The sequence below is a fragment of the Alexandromys fortis genome, unplaced genomic scaffold (genome assembly GCF_014885135.2).
Source record: "Alexandromys fortis isolate MF-2015 unplaced genomic scaffold, M_Fortis_MF-2015_v1.1 scaffold_20, whole genome shotgun sequence".
NCBI lineage: Eukaryota > Metazoa > Chordata > Mammalia > Rodentia > Cricetidae > Alexandromys > Alexandromys fortis.
Genome location: NW_026067903.1, coordinates 4,612,907 through 4,635,459, shown reverse-complemented (window position 1 = coordinate 4,635,459; position 22,553 = coordinate 4,612,907). Strand labels below are relative to the sequence as shown.

The following is a 22,553-nucleotide window of genomic DNA, read 5'->3' as shown; positions in this document are numbered from 1 at the left end:
ATCTATCTATCTATCTATCTATCTATCTATCTATCTATCTATCATCTATTTACCTACCTATCACTTATCTATCTATCTATCCATCCACATCTATCTACCTACCTTTCTATGATCTACACCCTATCTATCATCTGTCTACTTGCCTACTATTACTTATCTGTCATCAATCAATCAATCAATCAATATCAATCATCTATCATTGTGATGGCATGCTGGACCTTGCACCTGCTAGGCAAACTACACTCCTGATCTCCACTTCCAGCCTCTGAGCATTGTGTTTCAAACTTGTCAGTCATAAACCTAGAGGCAGAATCAGCCAGGTTCTTTGATGTCAGAGGAAAAGTTTGTAACATAGGAAATTCTAAGATTCTCCCTGGCATATCAAGATGTATATATCAACAATGAGGTGCATATCGTGAGCAGAGCTTGGGGCTCTGAATGTAGTTACATATCTAAGCGGGTCAGGAGAAGGCTGTGTCTGAGATTCGAGGTTGCTAGACAGGTCTGCAGGAGTTGAGGGCACACACAGTTAGGGAGATGGGAAACCTCTGCTAACATCAGGTGATGGAGCCAGCAGGACCTGGCCACAGTAAGGTGTCCACCAATTACAGCTGTGCTGGGGAGCAGGGACATTCTGCTGGTTGCTCTTAACACTGAGATCAGCTTAGTCTCCCTTATTCCAAACGCTTTGGGCCATGACTTCTTCAGGTTTTGTGTTATTTTTGGATTTTAGACTATTTGTATATAATTATGAAATCATTTAGAGATGGAACCCAAGTCTGAACGAGCCCATTCCCTATGATGAGGTGCCATACTCAGCCTTAATGAAGGGGAGAGGGGCTTGGTCCTGCCCCCAACTTAATGTGCCGGACTTTGCTGACTCCCCATGGGAGCCCTTACCCCCTAGGAGGAGTGGATGGGGGGTGGGGAAGCAAGTGGAAGAGGGAGGAAGGGTGAGAGGAAAAACTGTGGTTAGAATGTAAAATGAAATAAAAAAATTAATAAAAATAATAAAAGTCATTAAACCGTATCTGATGGCATGTGTCTGCGAGTGGTGTGTATACATGCATAAGTATGTTTCAGTGCACACCACAGCATGCATACAGAGGTCAGAGACAACCTCTGGTGTTAGCACTCATCCTTTACCTTGTTGGAGGTAGGGTCTCTGTTGTTTGGTGATGCCGATGGCTAGCTGGCCTGCCAGCTTCCTTCCATGCATTTTCCTGGGTCTACCTCCCTCCCATCTCTCTGCAGAAGGCCTAGGAGTACAGACATGAGCGACCATGCCTGGCTTTATGGGGTTCTCAGCTCCTCACCCTTGTGCACCAACAAGCACTTTACTTACAGGGCTACCTCCCAACCTCCTGGCGGTAATTTTGTACAGTTTTAAAAGCAGCTCAAGGGTCCTGGTGTGGAGTTTTCCACCTGTGGCCCCATGGCGGCACTCTTTGTGGGCTGCAGACTTTAGAGCATTTGGATTGGGGTACTCAAGCTGTTATCTTCTTGTTGCCTCTGAATGTTACAAACGATTTTCTGCTTTCTTTGGCTGCTCCAGAGAAAGGGAGGAAGAGAAGCCTGCAGAGGATGCCTGGCTTAGACTACAATGGAGGCAAAGTGGGAAGATAAGGGACACAGAACCGCTTCTTTCCAAGGGGGCTCCTGAACCTTCTGAAGAGCATCCGAAAGCTAATTTTAGCTCCTTTTTGGCACAGAATCTGGCTGGCCTTGAACTTAATAAGCAGCCTTGAATGGCTTTGAACTTCTGACCCCCTTTCTCCTACCTCCCAAGGGCTGGGATTACACGTGTGAGCTACCACACTGGGTTTACATAGCCCAGGGGATGGAACTCAGGACCTCATGGATGCTAGGCAATCGGGTCTACCGAATGAACTGCAGCTACAGCCCCCTGAAAGCTATTTTGATGGCAAACATGCATAGGTTCCAAGTCTGTCTCCCCAAAATGCTTTGTGCCATGTGGTCTGTGGAAGCAGAAGGGGCCTTGAACAACGGGTTTGTGTGGCAGAGAGGGCTCAGTCACCAGACAGAGCGCAGCACTCAGATACTTGCCGCTGTGTTTGACACTAGGTCCCCCATCCACCCCACGCTTCCACAGCTCTTGTGTGAGACAACACAGAAGTCTATTTGTAGCCCAAACACAGCTGCATGTGGGGAGGGTCACACTGGAACTTCAGAGCGGGACCATTAACGGCGAATTGTAGAATTTCATACACTTAGGACGGGCCCACTGCCAGATGTACTCTAGGGTCATTTTTTTCCCTCTTGTACTTCACAGCTGAATGAATCAGTCTGAAGTATCATTTTCAACACATCACTAAATCACATTCCCTTTCTCAAGGGTCTACAATAACCTCCTATCGCCTCTTAGACAAAATCCAAATTCCCAGACTGGCATTCAAGAGCCCATCATCTTGGAATCATCTGTCATTGCTAGAGCACCTACAGTGTGCCTCCCCACTCTGCATACCTCCTCCAATTTAATCGTTACAGATAAGAAACGCTATCTCTAATTTGTGGATGAGGCTCAGAAAGGCTAAGTGATACGCCATGGTGCACGGTTCCCAGGCTCCGGCAGGTGCACAGAGTGGGTTCTTGCACTTGCTGACTCCCCTCCCCCAGCACTCTCTGAGTCGCCTTGTGAAAGGGATCTTATTCTTCTGAGAAGCATCGGTCATGAACCTAAAACAAGAGTTTTAGATATGCTTCTCAGAGAAAACAGGACTCTTGGCAGACAATGTCCGCTGTCCTCTATGGCACCCAGTGGCATAGCCTTTTGGTGTTTGTTTCACGGGCATGTAACGTGGAGCGTCAATGCAGTCCACACTTTTTTCAGGCTAGGGCCAGCTCTCTTTTATTGCCTTACAACAGTCACAGCAGGGCTGGGAGCTTGATAGCCATGCTTCTGCTCTCAATCTATACCGTTTATTCCTCAGAGATTAGGGAGAAGTGCTGGAGCCGTGGCTGTCATGGTGGAGGGGAGGCCGCTGTGGTCATGGAAGCTCAAAAGAGTTGAGTGACCTGAGACTTCGCATTCCAGCCCACCACCATGCACTGGTGATACCCAAATCCTGAGGTTATCACCGAGACTTCTGCCCTGGGTTGGTGTTTGTTTTCTGGCAGCTCACTGGGTTCTACCTCTGACCCGAGTTCTCTGCCCTATCAGTCTTCTGTCTGATTCACATACAAGCTCACCATGAACATTGCCACTTCATTTACTCCTTTACAGCACACACTGCCATGTGGCTCAGAGGTGCCTGATTAACAGACTGTGCTTCTGTTAGCCCAAGCAATGTGCTTCACGTTTCTGCTGACTGTAAAAAGGAATCTGAAGTGGTCTTTTATAAAATGTATTTTCTGCTCTGGTACTTCATGAAGACCTGTCATGGTCAGATCCACCAGGGAACGGTCACAATGGAAAATGTAGTTTATAAGAGCAGTATCTAGGGCCCAGAGGTATCCAGTATAAAGACATGACATTAACCTGCTTTATCCAAGAACTCATATGATGTGACCAGGGTCTTTCCGTAGGGATTCTGGCAATCCTGGGCCAGAAATCCCTGTGTGCAGTCAATGTGGCAGGTGCATGGAGAAGCAGATTCCACCCGTGAGAAGCATTGTCATGAAAGAGTATATACCGAATGCCAGGAAAACCCATGCAAGAGAAACCAAATGAAAGTCAAATGAACAGTCTAGCATAGGGCAGCCCAGAGGGAATTCACAGCTATGTGCATGCTGACAGAGGCTTTTATGTGATGGCGCTCCAAAACCTGGGCTGGCCATGCTGGGATAATTCACAGACGATGAAATGGTTTGCAGCAATCATATCCAGAAAGAACGGTTTGTAGGAGTCTTGGTGGGGCACAAGGAGCATTCTAAGCACTGGCAGAGTGGAGGAAGAATGTGAGGACAACCGAACACGAATGCTTCCTCCACTCCCATGAGAAGGATGGTCTGGAAGAGAAGTGAGGGCCAAGGCCATTTGCTTCAAGGCCGCAAAAGTTGAGTCTGAGCAGTGGACTGAGGAGTGTGGTTGTCAGGAGCTGGCCTATCACACGAGGCTTGTAATACAGGGCTCCGTGCTGTCTGCCAGGTCATCTAGGCCAGCCACCTCCAAGAGAAGCAGTGTCTCGCTGCTACCTAGGACCACGATGCTCAACTCATCCATACTGTCGTTCCTACAGGCTACGTGTCTGTGCTCACCTTGGGTTAAAGGGTGAGGCTCAAAGAACTCGACTCTTACTCCAACAAGTACACACATCCTTTGCAGCAGTAAGGAAGACTGGGTAGTGTGGTTAATGCATTGCTCAGCGCCTGCTTTCCCTCCACAGAGAAGGAAGGAAGTGGAAATCTCATATGCCCTCTCACAATTCAGACTTCAGAGGCCCCCCTCTGTAGCCAGGGACTTCTGAGAGCTTCAGAAAGAACTGACAAAAGCCTCCATCCATCGCCCAGAATTGCAGGCTTGATGCTTTTACAGAGCGCATTGCTGCTCTCCAGTCAAACTCTAGGCAGCTCAGGAGCCCTAGTCACTTGTTACTTTAACCAACCAAGTCACAGAGCAAAACCTGGGTAGGAGGCTTCACGGACCCCGCCCCTTTCGGGTCACCCCACCCCTGGCTGGTCACTGTCCTGGGATGCAGAACTTTTCTTTCACTTTCTCTCCTTTCCCCTTTCTGGTAAAAGGTACTGAACCCCAGGGCTCTGTGAATGCTAGGCAAGTACGCTAGCATGGACTATACGCCTAGCTTTGTTATTCTTTATAATTCAATATTCTGGAGTTTCTCAATGAATTGTAGTAGAAGGTGGATACTAATAAAGCTCAATTACCTCCTGTATTTTATTCTCCTTAATGCCTATGCTTTTCTATTTCAGATAACTCCCATTGGAATGCTAGCTCTGGGCCGACGGGACGTTTCTGTCATGTAACTTACATTCCCAAGCCCAGCCAAGTACTACGGCTGATGGTTCATGCATATTTACTGAATAAATTCTGAATGAATGAATGAATGAATGGTGAGGGAGGGATAGTGGCTCAGATTCTGGGAATAGTCAGGGTAAAATAAACAGGTAGTGTAGCTAACTAGGTCTTCGATCTTATGTCTAAGGACAGAGGCAGATACAGAGACACACACAGCTGGGTAGACAGGTGGGAACTCCGTGGAAAAGAGAGAACAAACTTCTGAGGAAAGGCTTGTTTTAGGATGAATGGCGAGTTTGCCACGATGCAGAAAGGGGCCGGAGAGCAAAGAAGGGTTGTGGGGGGCATAGAACAAAAGCCTGCACGGGTGTGAGGGGCCCTCTGTGAACTTGGAATGGGGACGTAACTCCTCCAGGGGTGGCACAGGTAGGACACTGGGTGTGCATGCTCCACAAGGTGCCCACACCTGCTTTTCACAGGTGAACTTTTCACGAGTGGGTCTGCCTTCGTGTCTCAGGGCCTATTTGGGATCTCGGCCCCTTAGCACAGAGGGTGTGAACAAAGCCTTTCACCCCACAACCCACAGTGACGTCAGCTGTTTATATTCTCAAGAGGAGGCAGTTTTATTCATTATTTAGAAACCAAAGCCTGCCCTCACAGCTCCACAGGCCTGAGGACCCTGGTTCTCGGCCCCCACCCAAGAATCCCCGGACTCTGAGTTACTGTTTAATTTCCTCCATTCCACTGAAAGTAGAAACAGCAATGGTTTTTATTGGTACCTTATAATGTTTTTATATGAGGCACCTAAATCTTCCCCTTAGATACCGATCACAGCTGTAAAAGGTTTCATTATTATTTGTAGGTGCATGCTAATTTCCCCCTTTATATTTTCACAAAGAAAACATAGTAAGGGCGGTTTTATTAATATTTATAGCCCTTGTTCTTCTGATCCGTGACAAACTGCAGAAAGGTAAGATTCTAAGCATGCCCAACGCATAAAACTCTTTGGCCTGTGATTTATGGGTGGTCACACTTCCCAAGTGACAAACTTCTCTGCCTGGTTATTGCCTGGGATGACCCTGAGGGGGAGACCCCAGCCATGGGTTATTTCCTGCCAGTGATGTTTATAGCATATGTGGAAATTTCTGGAAGCCGAATAGAGATTTTTAGACAGTTAAAGCTGATGCTTTGTCATCACGAGACAGGGAGGAGGGGACACAGCGGGGAATAGAGAGCAGAGTCCCACAGCCCACAGCTTGTTCCAGGTTGGGGGACAGCAGGACGGTGGGGTAGGCAGGCAGTATGAAAGCCAGGGCTGGAGGGTCGCTGGCCACGGAGCCGGAGCCTGAGCCAGCAGCTGCTGCCTACCTCGGGGCTGGAGCAGTGTGGAGGCTTGCTGCCCTCGCTCTCACTGGAGCTGCTCTCGGTCTCGGAGTCGGATCCGGAGCTGCTCTCTGAGTCGCTGGAGGAGCTGCTGCTGCTGCTGCCGCTGCCGCTGCTGCTGCCCTTGCTGGATGGCACGGAACCTCTGCAGTTGGTCTGCTGGGCCACGGAGCTGCCGGTCCACCAGGCCCCCCAGGAAGGAAAGGGAAAGAAAGCCAAATGAGCAAACAGGAAACACCAGCAGGCTGCCATCCTGGCAAAGGCAAGGGGAGGCGCAGACTGCACACATCTGTCAACCAGGACCTAGACTCACAGGGCAACCGTCGAGGCCCAAAGCAGCCAAAACCAGACAAAATTAGACACAGAAATAAACCCAGAAGGAGCAGTCCCTTTGGTCACCTGGCACTGGCTAGATGTGTGGCGACTTCAGAGGAAGGGGTTGTACCAGCCTGGCACTTGTTTCAATGTTGCTGCTGTTCTCAGAACGTTTTTTTTTTTTTCCCCAAATGCATCTCTGATTCTGAACACCTACACAAATTCAAGAAAACCCCAAAACCTCAAAATATTTTGCAAACTGTCAAAAGTAACGTTATCTTTGCTTTAGAGGGAAATGTCAGATGGAAAGGAGGCTGCCAGGAAGGCCACAGGGATCTGCTCTTTCATGGCCTGTTAGAAGCTTCCAGAGAATTTGGGACTGTCAAAAGTTAAATGGCTTGCTTCATTCTTTTTTTTTTTTTTTTCCACTGTGGAGTTCAGTGCTGTAGCCATTACGGATGCTGGCATGGTGTAGGAATGGTAGCTTCTGAGTCCTTCACGAAAGAGCTGATGACCCTTCACAAACACATCTTTACATCCTACATTTAAAAGAGTCACCCCAGAGCAGTGGCTTTATAGAGGCGTCTCCAGCTGGCACCCACCAAGAACACATATGTTAAAATCTGTTACATCGTCCCTGTATGCTCAACGGCAACAGGAAAATCTGATTCGTACTTTCAAACAGTAATTAATTAACCACAAAAATCCAGATATCAAGGATCCACCAAAGAGCGCCTCCGTCACAAATAAAATGCCAGTATCACGTATTACTCAACCTTTTCCAGGCCATCTATGAAACTGAACCGAAACATTCCTGGATGGGTCCCTCTGAGGTTAAGCTTTAATCTCAGAAAATGCTGGTCACTTTTGAGGGGTTGAGTCTGCAATAGTCTGTTTGCCACTTCCCAACTGTGATTATAGGCTTCTACAGCACTGAACTTCCATGAAGGATGAGGTTTGGGGGCTCCTTCGGGTTTATGGTCTCAAGTGCCAAGGAGCTCAGGCATGGTAAAAGCTTCCTTCCACCCATCTCTTAAATCTCAGAATGCTCTGCCCTAAGGGGAATCTCATAAATTCCCCTTTGTGGGGCTGGGAGGAGAGAAATACTGGAGTCTCTGCTTCTCTTATGGAAGCCACAAGAAAAGAAACCATCCCAGGGAATCTGGCCATAAAAGCACCTTTGTGACTGGCAGAGTTAGGGAAGCTGACTTGAACATGAACACCCATGCTGGCTTCCATGTCTTCCTGCCAGTGCCTTGGTCTACACATACTATCTGCCTCAATCCTTCACCATCACACAACACCTGCAGGCTCAGCGGCAGAGATCTGGTTTCTGGCTTCAATCCTGTCACTGGTGTCTGACATTGAGGGAGGGATCTGGGATTTTGAGATGGAGAGGAAAAGAGACAATTCATGTGGACTGAATAATACCTTTTCCTCATGAGTGAAATCTACCTTCCAGGTGACTGAATGGTGAAGGCTACTCTCAATGGGATTATTGCCACGGGAGGGGGCTGCTATCAATGGAGTTATGGAGAACCCCTAAAACACACTGGGGTTCTCTCTCTCTCTCTCTCTCCCTCACACACACACACACACACACACACACACCACCACCACCACCACCACCACCACCACCAACAACAACAACAAAAACACACAGAGAGCAAAGGTGCACATAGCCCAGAAGATTTTTTTCCTCATGAAAAAGATGGTGGGACCAGGCAGCAACCACAGAGGTAGCTCTCCATGCCATACTCTAGGGTGACATTTGCTGAAGGCCAGGAAATAAAGATGAACAAAGGTTATTTTGATCAGTTTTATGGTCAAATTATGGTCAATGCCCTCAATCAGTACCTGTTGCTTGTTCGAATCGACACTGTGTAGAGTGTACAAGTGCAGCCAAGGTGGGTGGGACTCAAATATCTCAAACACACACCTTTGAGATATGCCCAGCTTTATTCTGGGGGACGTGCTTGCTAAGGCCCTGACTTAGTTGACAATGATGCATCCCTTCTGGAATCTGGCCCAGGTCTGAATACAGGCCATAAAAGAAAAGACCCAAAATGGAAACGACACACCTGGATCTCACAGTTAAGCTGCTGTCACAGCTTCTGAGTGACAAATGACCAGGGAGGGGTTCCCTGTCATTTCCTGGGCTGGTGACATAAATGCTATAGGCTTGAAGGCTAGTAAACACTTGGTAACATCTCAACAAATAGCCCATTGCCCAGCCACCACCAGGCCTGGGTGATCACAGTCCTTTCGTGGTAGCATCTCCACTGATAGCAGCTGGACTAGAACTATGACCTCATAGGGGAAGCAAGGGACACAAACAGTGCTGAGGCATTTCTCAGCGGACAGAGTCCCCTCTCTTCTGTTGTGGAATGTTATTTTAAGATGTGTTACGTTGTTTAAGCTGTGGAACATCTGTTTAATGATGCAAAGATGAGCTGCATTCTTTCGTGTTGCATTTGTTTAACTCTGTGAAGCTGTGGCTCTTTTCCTGTCTTAAAACACCTGATGGTCTAATAAAGAGTTGAACAGCCAATAGCAAGGCAGGAGAAAGGATAGCCAGGGCTGGCAGGCAGAGAGAATAAATAGGAGGAGAAATCTGGGAAGAAAGGATAGAGGAGCAGGATAAGGAGGAGGACTCTAGGGACCAGCCCAGATACACAGCAAGCCATGGAGTAAGAAGCAAAGAAAGGTATATAGAAATAGAGAAAGATAAAAGCTCAGAGGCAAAAGGTAGATGGGACAATTTAAGAAAAGCTGACTAGCCTGGTGGTGGTGGCTCACGCCTTTAATCCCAGCACTTGGAAGGCAGAGACAGGTGGATCTCTGTGAGTTTGAAGCCAACCTGGTCTACAAAAGCTAGTTCCAGGACATCTAGGACTGTAACACAGAGAGACCCTGTCTTGAAAAACAAAAACAAAACAGAAAAACAAAAAATAGCACTGTCTGTTTATACCAAATTCTTTTGTTTGTTCTCCTTCCTCCAGGAGCGATGTCTCTATTTTACATGACTTTTGATGCTCCTCATGGTTGGGTCCCTATCATGACTCCAGCTTCATTTCAATGAGTCTGTCTGGACCTTGATCACTGTCCATGTCTCACCATATTGGTGGGCTACTGCCCATTCAAAACTGAGGTCTTTGAACACTCAACCCCCCTGCATCACAAGTCCTTTTTCCCTTTCTTCTTCTGGCTTCTTCCTTTTACCCATTCTCTGAGGACTGAGATGCAGTGGAATCCTCTCCTGGTGAGCTTTGCCCAGTGCCCCAGATTCAACTGAGGCTTTCTTCTCTGGCACATTGCCCATTGAGCTACTGATCTCACCAAGGACAGGAACAGTTATATTATTCAAGCCACACAGATGGACACACACACACACAGCTCACCTAATACTTTAGGGATGCCCAAGGACTCCATCAAGCTACCATTTGCATTATGGGTTGCTACTGAAAAGTTAGTATCACAGGGTCTAGCAAGCGGCATAGAAGAGTGAAGTATGCAGATCTGACGCCTAATGTTCAGCAGTAAATCCTAGACCCTGGAATCCCCAGTGGGGTAGGAACAAGAATGGAGGGGCTTCTTGGGTTTAAGGTAAGTCCCATTGCCAAGATCTCTCGGCTATACAGTTGTAACAGTCCAGTGAGATAAGGTGTTTAGACTCTCCAGAGGAAGGCCCCAGTCTGGTGGTTGGATCAATTGTCCTGATTGAACATAGTGCTAGGAATCTGAAATTTTAACAGATTTTGTTGCATTGTAGCAATGAAGTGCACCTGTGGGCCAGGTCACAGGACTGAGAATCACAGGTGCCCTCCCGACAGCACTCTGGAAGTTGGGGTGGCTCCAGTGAGGACAGACAGAAAACCACAGCAGACTTGTTCTCATGGCCTACTTGTTTTTCAAGGTATTTATTTATTTTTTATTTGTGTGTGTGTGTGTGTGTGTGTGTGTGTGTGTATGCCAATGCTTTGTATGTATGGGTGCAGAGATGGAATTACAAGCAGTTGTGTGCTGTCTGATGTGGGGGCTGAGACCCAAACTCTTAACTCTTGCTTTGAAACACTAAGACACCTCTTCAACCTCTATTTTAAAAATTGCATTTTGTGATTAGTGATTCGTTCGACACTGTAAAAATATTACAGTGACCTTCCATGTGTCCTTCACGCAGTGGTGACATTTTAGGTAATAAGATGGATTGAAACATCAAACCACGAAATGACAACATCACAACATGGCTCCAGCTCTATGTTGTATCACAGGCTTGGATTCCTGCCAACACATGGGGATTCCCTCTCCAGGTTCCACCTGGGACTTAGAACCATGGCCTCTTTTCTGCCACTGCCCCGGTCATGCCAGTGCCTGGCAAATACTGATCTCTTTGCACTTCCAAAATTTCGTTGTTTTGTAAATAATGCACTCTATAGGGCCTTTGTAAAAATCAGATTTATTCCAATTACCTTCATATACATATGTCCTTATGAAGCAGGCCCTTTAAAAACACGACCACCACAATGTGCTGAGACCCACTTCAGTTGCTGGTATTTATCAGCAATCTAGTTCTTGTTGCCCAGTTGTATTCCATGGTCATTTAGCCACTCATTCATGGAGGGACATTTTGGCTGTTTCTAGCATTGTGCTATTAAAAATAAAATTGCTATCAATACTTTTGAATAGGTTTTTGTGTAGATGTAAAATATCAAGGAATGTGCTGAGTTTTAAGGATACGTCACTTTTTGGAAAGATACTTTCAAACTATTTGAACACTTAAAAATTCTTTTTATTTTATGTGTTTGAGTATTTTGCCTGCATGCATGTCTGTGCACCATGTACATGTTTGGCAGCCTCAAAGGCAGAAGAGGGCACGGGATCCCCTGGAACTGGAATTATGGATGCTGCTAATCAAATCTGGGCCCTCTGGAAGAGCAGCCAGTGCTCTTACCCACTGATCCACATGTCCAGATCTTGAACACATTTTATATTTTCTCTATCTTTCTGCTGTTATTTGGTGTCAGCCTTGGGGGAATTGAGATGTTTATTACTACTACCTTACTCTGCATTCAGACTCTGGTAATTTATTTTACTTTCAAGTTGACTTAAGTCTCTGACACTAATAGGATGACCTCTCTCCTTTTAATTCAATTTTTATTTCTTTTAAATTAAAAGCTTAGTTGAAACCCAGCAGTTGTGAATATTTACAAAACACGATGATATTTCAACACAGGTGTCCACTATGGAACAGTCACGCCAGGGGAACGGCATTTCTAATGTAGCTTCACCCATCAGATGCAACTTAACAAAGTCTGCCAGAGGAAATGAAGGAGGAAAATGACTAAAATTCACTATATACGTGCATGAAATTGACAAAGAATAATCAATAAATAAGAATGCCCAAGGGAAGGAACATTTCTTGGAATTATGTTTTACATTTTCTTTCTGTTCTGTTCTTTGGATATGTCAAGGACCCTTCTCTCCCCTCAGAGAAGACTTCGACTGTCCTTAGCCTTTAGGGTGAATCTGCTGCTTTTCCTGCTGAAGTGTCTGTCATTCCTAAAGGATTTCTCTGAATACAGACTGACAGATAAGACAGTTTTCTTCCTTCAGCACTTGAAAGTGATGTGTGACTTTCTTGGGGCCTCCACGGCTTCACGATCCAGTGTCACTCGGCTTCACGATCCAGTGTCACTGAAATGGTTTGAACAGCTTTCCCTTCACGTGTGGTACTTATCTCTCACTGGTTAAATTTTTTTTTTAAAAGACAGTATCTCATGTAGCCTAGGCAGGCCTCAGACTGACTATATAGCTAAGGAGGATGATTCTGATCCCCTGGTCCTTCTGCATCTGCCTCCTGGGTCCTGGGATCATAGGTATGAACCACCACTGCAGGTTTATGCAGCTCTGGGGAGCAAACCCCAGGCTTTGAACATGCCCGCGAGCATCCTAACAGCTGAGCCGCATGCCTATATTCAGGACTTGGCCTTCGTTGTTGAAAATCTGACTGTTTTATATGCATCTCTGGGCATATGCTACGGTGTTTCCAGAAGAGCCGAGGAGAGATGAGGCTGAATGCGGGCCCCAGGCTGAACCAAGGGGCTGGGGGAGTGGACACACTGAGGCCAGCTACGCCATCTTTCTGCTGCCATAGCTACAGCTGACCTCTCTACTGCATGTCCCGCGATTGATGGACGACTCACAAACCTTCCCCTCTTGCACTCATTTGGTCAGGTATTTCTGTGGCAGCAGTGAGAGGAGTAACTAACTCAAGTGCCCGGACTTGGATTTCTTTGGCTTCATCCTACCTGGGATTCATTTAGTTGCTGGAAACTACAGGTTTGTTTATTTTGTAAAAATTGAAATTTTTATTAAAAATTCATTTTTTTTCTTTGAATATTTTCTGAACCAGTTTTTCTTCACTCCTTTTGAGACTCTCATGGTATTTTTGTTGTTGTTGTTTTTCAATTAGAGACCTGCGGGCCCCTGAATGATCCTCTGTCTTCTAGTCTACATTTTTCTCTGCTGAATTTGTAGTAATCCTCCTACTTAGCATCCTTAGTGCTGGGACTACAGGGTGTGGGCCACCTACCATGGCTAGGTTTGCTGATTTTATTTTGTTTTATTTTTTCAAAGATAGTAATCTATATTATAATTCTAATATTTTACGGCTTTGCTTATTTCTACATTTTCAGGTTTGTCTTATGACACTGTTACTAACTTCATGAGCTGAAGGCTAACTTCAGCTATTTTTTTTTTTATTAGTCATAGAGCCACGTGGGACTCTCCCTTTGCGTCTTAACATCCCATACCCATGGCTGCAGGCAATCAGCAGGGGTTTCTTTGCTTTACTTTTTCTCAATAGCCATTACAGTTCTCAAACCAAACCTTTACTCAAATGCTTATTTAGATGGCATTTTCATACAGGATGACGCTGTCCTGAGAGGTTTATAAAGAAAAGAGTAGGAAGGGCTGTGGATCAGCATGGGAGAATGTCGTATTCTGGGAGCTCCGTGAGAAGATGTGGACAAGGTGAGGTGTAGGGCAGGCAGCTTGACTCCGGTACCCAGAACCAGCGGCATGGGAGTTGGTTATGGCTTGGGTGGAGGTAAAGGCCATAAAGAAGACTTATATAACACTGCGCATGTCCCAAAGGGCCCCAGAACCTTCTGCTGGCCCCGGAGAAGGATAAAAGCTGACAGAACCTGTCACACTCAGCAGGAGAGAAATTCAGTAATATAGAAGGTCCATAAACTCGGACATAAATTATGCCTCTTTTACTGCGGATGCTGTTGCAGCAGTTGAGACATTTTTGACACAAACAATGGAGTGCAGGTCTGGCTCAGGCCACTGAGCCGTTCACACAGTCCTGCTGGGAGTGTGGGGCTGCGTCTAGATGCCAGCGTGAGAAGAGCTTGTGTGCATAAAGCTCGACCACTGGTTTCCGATTCCAGAGGGCAGAGATGTCACTTATGAGGGTGCCTGGCCACTTCCTAGGTTTGTATCCTTTATAGTGATGGGCTCTCCGAGATGGGCGCCACGGCGTGGGGCATCTGCCTCAACAGTGCCAAAGCATTTTTGAGTTCGAGAGCCTTGAGTCTTACACTACTGACATTTAGGATATGGTGAGGGATGTTGTCTTCCTGATGGACCAAGATATAAAAACTATTGTTTGGTGCTCTGGTTATATTTAAACTATAATTTTACTTTCATTTGGATAAAGGCCTGTATGTAGTCCAGCCAAGAAGCAGCAGCTGTCTTTGATGACAAATAGACACACAGTGTGTTGTGAAGTGTTTCTTGGTGTAGTGAGTACTTTAAGGGTGGAATGAATTCTTCTACTGAGAGTAGTGGTAAGAACTGTGATGGAACCTGGGACTTGTGAAGAGAGTGGGGACCTGCTAGGACAATTCCTCCCCTGGCAGAGAAGGCTGAAGATGTATGGGCTATCCAGGTGATGATGAGAGGCCATCTGAGCAGGGGTCAGGGAGGAGGCCATGCTAAGGGCCTGGGCTGGGCCACACTCCAGCTGCTCAGAGCCAGTGGCTGTTCCACATGGAAGGGCAGCCTTCACGTGCTTCATTTGGCCCACTTGCAAATGGAGGTTGTCTTCCCTCATTCAGCTGTTTTCCCCCGGCCTTGCGGCTGTTTGACGTGGGCATAGAAAGTCTCTGTTCCATGCTCTTCAGCCACCTGCAGACCAATGAAGTGCTGAGAGACTCTGGGCTGTGGTAATCTATGGCTCTCCTGAGCTTCGCTCTAACTGTTCTGGGTTGCACACCCTGTCTGTGCATAGAAGAAAAGTCATTCTGAAAGACATCTGCAGGAGCCCTGGGCCCTGTCAGTCCCATGTCCAGTAGAACAGCCCACTAAGAAAGATGTCCCTTGAGGAGCAGCTCCGGTGCCTTCCAGCAACTATAACATTGACAGCCACGTCCCATTAGATACCTGCTACTCCTGACTTACTTATAGAGTGCTAAAATTTACTTCTATACATTATCAGTTAACAGTGAAGTCCCAGACTGCTGATCAATGGGAACTCTAGACCCCACGCATAACTAAAAATTTATCTAAGATCCCTGACTACATTAAAAAACAGAAACCAGCTTCACTGGGATACAGAGCTGTTTGTGGACCATACCATCCACTTGCTACTTTTCTAACTTCGTTTCCACCACTTCTAATAGAGAGAATGCTTACATTTGTATGATTCTTTAAAAGTATTTTCAAGCCCCTCTCATGACTTTCTCAATAAACCTATGACTTATGTAGGAAAGCCATCTCTAGGGCAGAGCAAAGGCTCAAGGGCCTGTCTGTTCCAGGTCAAATTCCATGTTAGCAAAACACAGAGGCTGGAACCTGGGGCTTGGGCTTGTAGCTCCCTGTGCAGTCTGAGGGGTGCAACATTCCCGGCTAATGGGAGTCAATCAGTAGCTTTTCTGGCCCCAATCTGGGTTATTTAGATAATTTTGCCATATAGGGAGGACTAGTATACAGGCTTTTAGAATCAGACCTGGACAAACATTTTACCTACTTTGCTTAATGGCTCTGTGACTCTGGGGAAGTTACTTATCTCTCTGAGCCAGATTTCTCATGAGTATTAAAGGGTTAATAGTTGAACAAGCTTCATAGTGTTGCTGGGTAGCACAAATGAGCAAATGTTCTAAGTGTTCTTAGCACCATGCTTAGCATATAGTTAATGTTATTATTTCTCCCCCTTATCTATCTATCTATCTATCTATCTATCTATCTATCTATCTATCTATCTATCTATCTATCTATCCAATTTTACATACCCACCCAGTTCTCCCTCCCTTCCCTAATTATTTCATTTTAAACAGAACTAGTATTATTCTTCCATCATGGCAGCTTAACCAAGCAGGTCTTTCTATAGTTTACGGATTGTTTTCTAAACATTTGTTTTTGTTTTGTTTGTTTTGGTGGTAGGGACTGAACTAGGGCCTCCAGAGTTAATAACAAATGCCCTCTATCATCGAGCTGCATCTCCAGCATTGAGTTGACCTGGTTCTTACCCATACTGTCCATCTGATTAGTCCTGGAATCCCACTATGCTTGCTCAGGAAGGGGCTTGTGTAAGAACGATTAGCATGGTGCAAACATTTAAGATGCCCAGCAAATGAGCCAGCAACAGTGCCTCTGAGGGCCTCCACGTTAAGTCTCAGGGACCTGGATGTTCCCGTGCAAAGCCTGACAGCTCTGATCAAGGATAAAGGAGGCAGTGGGAGCTCAGAGCTAGGCAGTGCCTGGATCTTTCTCTGAAATGGTCTTGCAGTTGAAAACCCTCCTCCTCGCTCGAGCTCTGTGAACAAAGCAATTCCGTGTCTCTCCTGTGTTTTAAAGCAAATAAAGTCAGCGTCTAAGTGTCGGCAGCATGCGATGTTTAATTTGCATCTCACTCAGGGGCACAAGGTTTAAGGATGGAGGGCTGAGGGGACCGCGAGGGGAATCCAATCACAGACTGAGATCCAGACTTGTGGCTGAATCAGCTCCAGCTGTGATCTTGTCAGCAGTTGTAAACTGAGCTGGGTTCATTCCCAGGGTGAGGATGTTCAGGACAAACGAGTAAAATGTCACTCAGGTGTGTCTATGGGAAGTACCATTCTTACGGCCTTTTCAAAGAAGAGACAAGTATTAATGATAGATTGTGTGTCTGGAGACAGGGATCAGGGACCATAACCAAACAGAAACACACACACACTGGAGACAGGTTTTGAAACCAGAGGCCCCAAGGGGAATGTTTCCAGGACACATCAGTTTAGAGGCTCATGGTCCTGCCCAGGAAGTAAAGGCTTCTCTGTCTTTCTCATTGCTGCTCTAGGTTTGTGTTCAGGCTACAGCCATCACACTCAGTGGATGGTATAGAGGAAGTAAACTCTGGTTTGGTTTCTCTTATGCACCTCTCTTGCCTCACTGGCTTGAATGTTGTCACACGCCATGACCAAATGAGCTGCATACAAAGTCAGAACAAGTGACATTAGCTTGGACAGGGAACACGGCTTCCAGGCTCCGAGAGAGCCAGCCCTTCTGGTTTTCCTGCACAGAGCTGGTCACGGGGTAAGGCGAGTGGGTAGAGATGTTCTTGGCAGGGAATCTGGTCTTGGGCATCTTCCTCACGCTGGCAGCCCTGCCATGAGTAAGACAATCTAATCACCCCACCTGCTCAGAACTGCTACGGTTCCTGCAGGAACCGAGAGTATGGGTTCCACCATGGCCGGAAGCTAGTGAGGGGATGCGGAGGTGAAGGGAGCGAGGTGAACGGTGATCAGGCCACGGAGCACTGTGCTCTCACGGGATTAGCGCCATTCCTGAAGGGCTGGATTAGATGTCCTGATTCCTCCATAAACCACTTGCCCTTTTTCTACTCACTCTTCTACCTTGCTGCAACGTAGCTGCAGGATATCTGCTAGATGCCAGCACCGTGCTGCTTGGAATTGCCAGGGACTTGGAATCATGAGCCACATAAACCTCTTCTCATGATAAAGTACCAAAGACCAGAAACTGTGCTATTGCAGCAGCAAACAGATAAAGACGGCAACCGACAGGGCAAGCCTGTCGGGCCTTCCCGGCAAAGACTCCAGCAGAGCCATTTGTTCAGTCAAGAGTCTTCATGCCTGGGTTCTAGGGCCAGTTCTAATAATACTTCACTGCGGGTCTCAACTTCCTTATCTGTTAAGAGAAGGGCTTGATTATGTGATTTCTACGGCATTTCTTTCTTCTAAAAGACTTTAAGCAATACATAGTTAATTCCAAACAAAACTAGATGACCCTCACATTAGTTACTTATTCCCAAAGCTGACAGTACTAGAATTTCAATCTACAAGTTAAAGTTAACTTACACTCTTAATTCCTTTACTATTCTCCAGGCAGGCTGCTGAGCAGCTGGGGGACAAGTTAACAGATGACTACAAAATGCTTCCTTGTATTTTCTTCCTACACTTGCATATAGGAGCATCATGCAGCATTTAGGCATATGCCACTAAGTTCCTGGCTTCATGGCCCCTAGGAGTCTAGATAAGAACTGGCATTGCCACCACTGTAAGTACAGTCAGCCCTGTGCACATGAGATTCCACATTCACAGGTCTAACCAATCACAGGGGACTCCATATCCACAGAGTCAACCAGTTAGTGATCAAAATATATTAACCCAAACCCTGCATGGGTACCGAACATGTAGAGAGCGTTTTCCTGTTAATTCCTAAAGAGTGTGGTATGGTGGCCACTTAACACTGCCACTGTGTTATGGGTTGTGAGTAATATAGAAAATGTGAAGAACATGGGAGGATGTGGCTATCACATACTCTGCTGTTAGACACGAGGGATTTGAGAATTAGTAGGTGTGGGTATCTGCAAGGGGTATCCCAGAGCTAGTCTCTGTGGGTGCGGATGGATGGCTGTGCTCTGCCTCCCAGATGTAGGCAAAGTGACTTTAGGATCTGTCTGCGGTCATGCTTGACTAGGGAACTTTTACTTGTAGTATTGGGTCAATTAAGAGTTTTCCTCCATCATAAATTTGGTGCTGCTTGTTATGTACTCATATCTGGCTGAGGCACAGGAAGCACAAAGTGAAACCATGCCCGTCATTGGGGGTTCTGAAAGGACTGGCAATGTGGAGTCCTATGTGGTAGGATGTAATTCTTAGATCTAACTGAAGAAGGGGGAAGAGGACGAGTAAGGTTTGTAGAAAGGAATCCCTGGGTGCAGTGGGACCTGAGCAGAGCCCTAAACTCCAAATGACAGCAAGAGAAGAGGCAAGCTTAGGGCAAAGTGGGTGCAATGGGAGTGACTTGGAGGCTGTGATCACAGGGATAGCTGTTTGGGGAGAAACCAAACCTGGCTCAGGCCAGTGAGTGGAATCACTATCCTCTGTCCAACCTCATGGATCCAATGGTCCTTCTATTTGGAAACATCAGTGGCAAGGAAAAGGGCTGAAAAAAATAAGGTGGGGTTGACTAGCTTTCTACATCGGGTAAAAGAGAAATTCTACAAGCAACCGGCATCCACAGAACGCTGGTTTTCATCCTGTTGATACCTAGTCCTTTCTGCAAATCAGCGTGAGAGCTGCACAGACCCTACTTGTTTACTTGATTTATTTATTCTTCATTTGTTGTGTGTGCGTGTGCCACAGAGCATGGATGGTGGTCAGAGATCGAGTGAGGGAGCTGGTTCTTTCTCCCTTTTCACCATCTGAGCCCTGGGGATCAAACTTGGGTCTGGCTTGGTTGCAAGCACCTTTACCATCTCCCACGTCCTCTCAGGTCTCTTAAATCCTATCACTGGGACATTATCAGTGCTCTATGAATACCTGTTATACGGTATTGCTTAGGGAATAATGACCAGAGAAATATGTTTACGATTCACTCAGATGCAGGTTTTTTCTTCTTCATATTTCCACTTGAAGTGGACTGACTTCATGGATGCTGAACCTGATTTGGGGAGGGGCCATCTTGTGTCAATTTAGTCAGAACACATTGGATGGGATTTCTACAGTCACTGGTAGAGTGAAGGCTCTTCCTGCAATTCCTGTGCTTCCTTGTGTGCCCACTCTACCAAGAAATCTACACTTCAAGGGAGGTTAGGGATGAAGACTTCTTGCTTGGTCATTCAGTTGGGCATGACATTTTTATTTGCTATCTCTGTTGTGCTCTCTGGGCTCTCAGCGGTTCTGTGACCTTCACACTGGGGTTTACGAGGCTCTTAGATCTGAGTGGGGAGAAGTTCAGTCCCACCCAGCCTTGCACCAGAAATGCAATCATGTAGACATCTCGCAGCAGAACACCGCTGCTGTGCGTAGGCACAGGTGTGCTGGTGGGTCCCGCCATGTACTTATGCCTTTATGAAAAGCGGTGCATGATGGCAGCAGTTACTGTGTAGGATGGACAGAGGAAGGCTAGGTGGGGTCAGGGGGCTGGGCAGGGGAGCTGGTGGATGTGAGGAGAGGCTAATGCTCCGGAATATACTCCATTGCTGCACTTGACCTCGCTTACAAATCAAAGACAAAATTACTATGAATTTCAAGATGTGTGTGTGTGTGTGTGCGCGCGCGCGCATGCGTGCGCACTCGCGTGCACACACGCATAGACAGATAGCTGAGTGCAGAGCCCTGTGAGAGTAGAAAGGGATCTAGCTGTTCTTGCTGGTACCCATAGATTTCTTTTGTCTTTGTCTTCCTTTAGAAGCCAGGTCCTGACATAGTAGCCTTCCGAAGGGCCCAGGGCCTGTCTAGTGCCTTCCAGCTACCCAGCTGCCTGAATCCCCCTGCCTGCTCACTAAAGCAGGGGTGGGAGAAAACGTCCCGGACTATCTCCAACTTGGAGACAGCTTTAGAAGCTCAGTGGAGACAGGGCTTGAAATAAGCTGGCTCTCATGTAATTAAAATAATTATGAATGAAAATCATTACTTCAGTAATTGCTTTATATTATATTTACTACCATTTCCATTGTGTAACTTATCTCATTAATTACCGCTGGAAAAAAAGTTAGTCAATGAATAATTAATATGATGTGATATCCAAGGGAGAAACAGTGCTTAAGAAACAGACTCTGAAGGAAAGCCTCACCCACACAGTCCACTAATGAGAATCTCCCAGTACCAAGGCCATTACCCGGGAGCAGGGCCCTCTGCTTACAGCCCGCTGTGATGAGAGGTCAGCGGGAACATCTCTCTAGCCTGAACACAACTGGAAACAGATCTGAAAATCTCCAGTGGCTTCTGCTTTATCGGAAGCAGACAGTACTTCGCATGGCTAACTTGGCAAACGTACAAATTAGAATAGCACTGCAAATGAACACGGTGCTGGTGCAGAAGTAGCCTACACTTCAAAGTCAGTGGGAGTCTGATGTTTCCTATGAGAGCATGTGCTGTGGGAGGGGAGAGGACAGGAGGTCAGCCAGGTGCCCCAAACTGCAACCTCCAGCCAGATTTCCAAACAGGCCCAGCACCTGTAGGGAGCTGAAAATCAGGGAAATCAGTTATCAAGGAAGGCACGGAAAAGCAGGGAGTGCTGGTGTTGCACATACGCCTTGCTACACACCCCTTCGAGATCTCAACACTTCCCTTGCTTGTTTCTTTTCTAAGCCAAACATTTATTATTTTATTTTTTGAAATTATGTGTATGTGTGTGGGTATATGCATATGAGTACAAGTGCCCACGGAGGCTATGGGATCCCTCGCAGTCAGAGTCAAAGGGAGACGTAAGGCACCCTCTGTGGGTGCTGGGGACTGAGCTCAGATCAGTCAGTATACAGAGTATACAGTATACAGTATTCAGAGCACTGCACACTCTGAATGGCGGAGTCACCGCTCCAGCCCTTGACTTTCTCCTATGCGATTTCCAGCAGAGATCAAACCATTTTACAGAACATTTCCTTTTGGATGGTATTTGAATTGAAACATGGTTTGTATGGGATTTCCAGATGAAATGCAGGACACCTGTTGAGATTTAACAGATGCACATCGGATAGAAGGCAACATCAAGAAGACATTTACACCACGAAATTATCCACTGTTAATGGATCTTGATGGGCTAACTCTGGCAACCTTGAGTTTATGGCCTTTCCTGCTCATCTTGTGTAAAAGCGCACGCGCACACATGCAGCAAAGCAGGAAATGAGGGTGAGTGATGCAGCAGGATGAGTGACACGCAGAAACTGCATCACCACTAACTGCCATGCAGGAGACTGTCCCCTTGAGTTTTTGCAAAATGTCCTGTGGCAGGATCCTAGTTGGAACAATGGGTCAGAGTATTAATTACAATTAATGACAGACAAGGAAAGCTTGGGGACCTGGGGATTCATCCTCCAAGTTGCCAGAGTTGTATTTTAAAAGCAACTTAACACAACAGTTCATGTGTGAACAGTCAGAAGATGAAAGTAGCACGGTGCTGAAATATCACGAGTCCACTCCAAAGCCACGAAACTCAGAGTTAATACGCTTCCTGGGGTTTCCGGATGAGCAGCAAATCTTATGCGACCACTTTCCTACTGAAATAAAACCGGTTCATGGCTTGATGGCTGAAACACTGTCTGGCTACTTCTGATTTCTGAAGTGGTCACAGGAACAGGCTAGCATGTTTATGAGAGAGAGAGAGAGAGAGAGAGAGAGAGAGAGAGAGAGAGAGAGAGAGAGAGAGAGAGACACCAAAGGAGATGTGGCCCAGCCCAGGTGTACAGAATGCTGTTACTAAGGGGTCTGCAGAGCACTACAGCTGGCACGCTCTGTGGCACGTGGACAGGAAGACAACGGAGGGTGCTATCCTATTAGCAATGATGTCAGAGTGTAAACCGTAGTATTTTATTGGAAAGAAAGCTGCTCCGCTTTCTAGCCTCTGCCTTCCACACTCATACTTCCTGTGATCTTTTACTCATAGTCCACAAAATGGTGGGAAATTCCTTTGGAAA

General features: G+C 46.5%; 1 protein-coding gene across 5 annotated transcripts in view; it reads right to left on the bottom strand.

Moving 5' to 3' along the window:
• Aff3 (ALF transcription elongation factor 3) overlaps positions 1-22,553 on the bottom strand; it is a 471,150-nt gene that overhangs the window by 37,402 nt on the left and 411,195 nt on the right. For all 5 annotated transcript variants that reach the window (XM_050134761.1, XM_050134764.1, XM_050134763.1 and 2 more), the window contains one exon: positions 6,305-6,491. In XM_050134761.1, the coding sequence (XP_049990718.1) occupies positions 6,305-6,491 (187 nt within the window). The remainder of the gene's footprint in view (positions 1-6,304; positions 6,492-22,553) is intronic.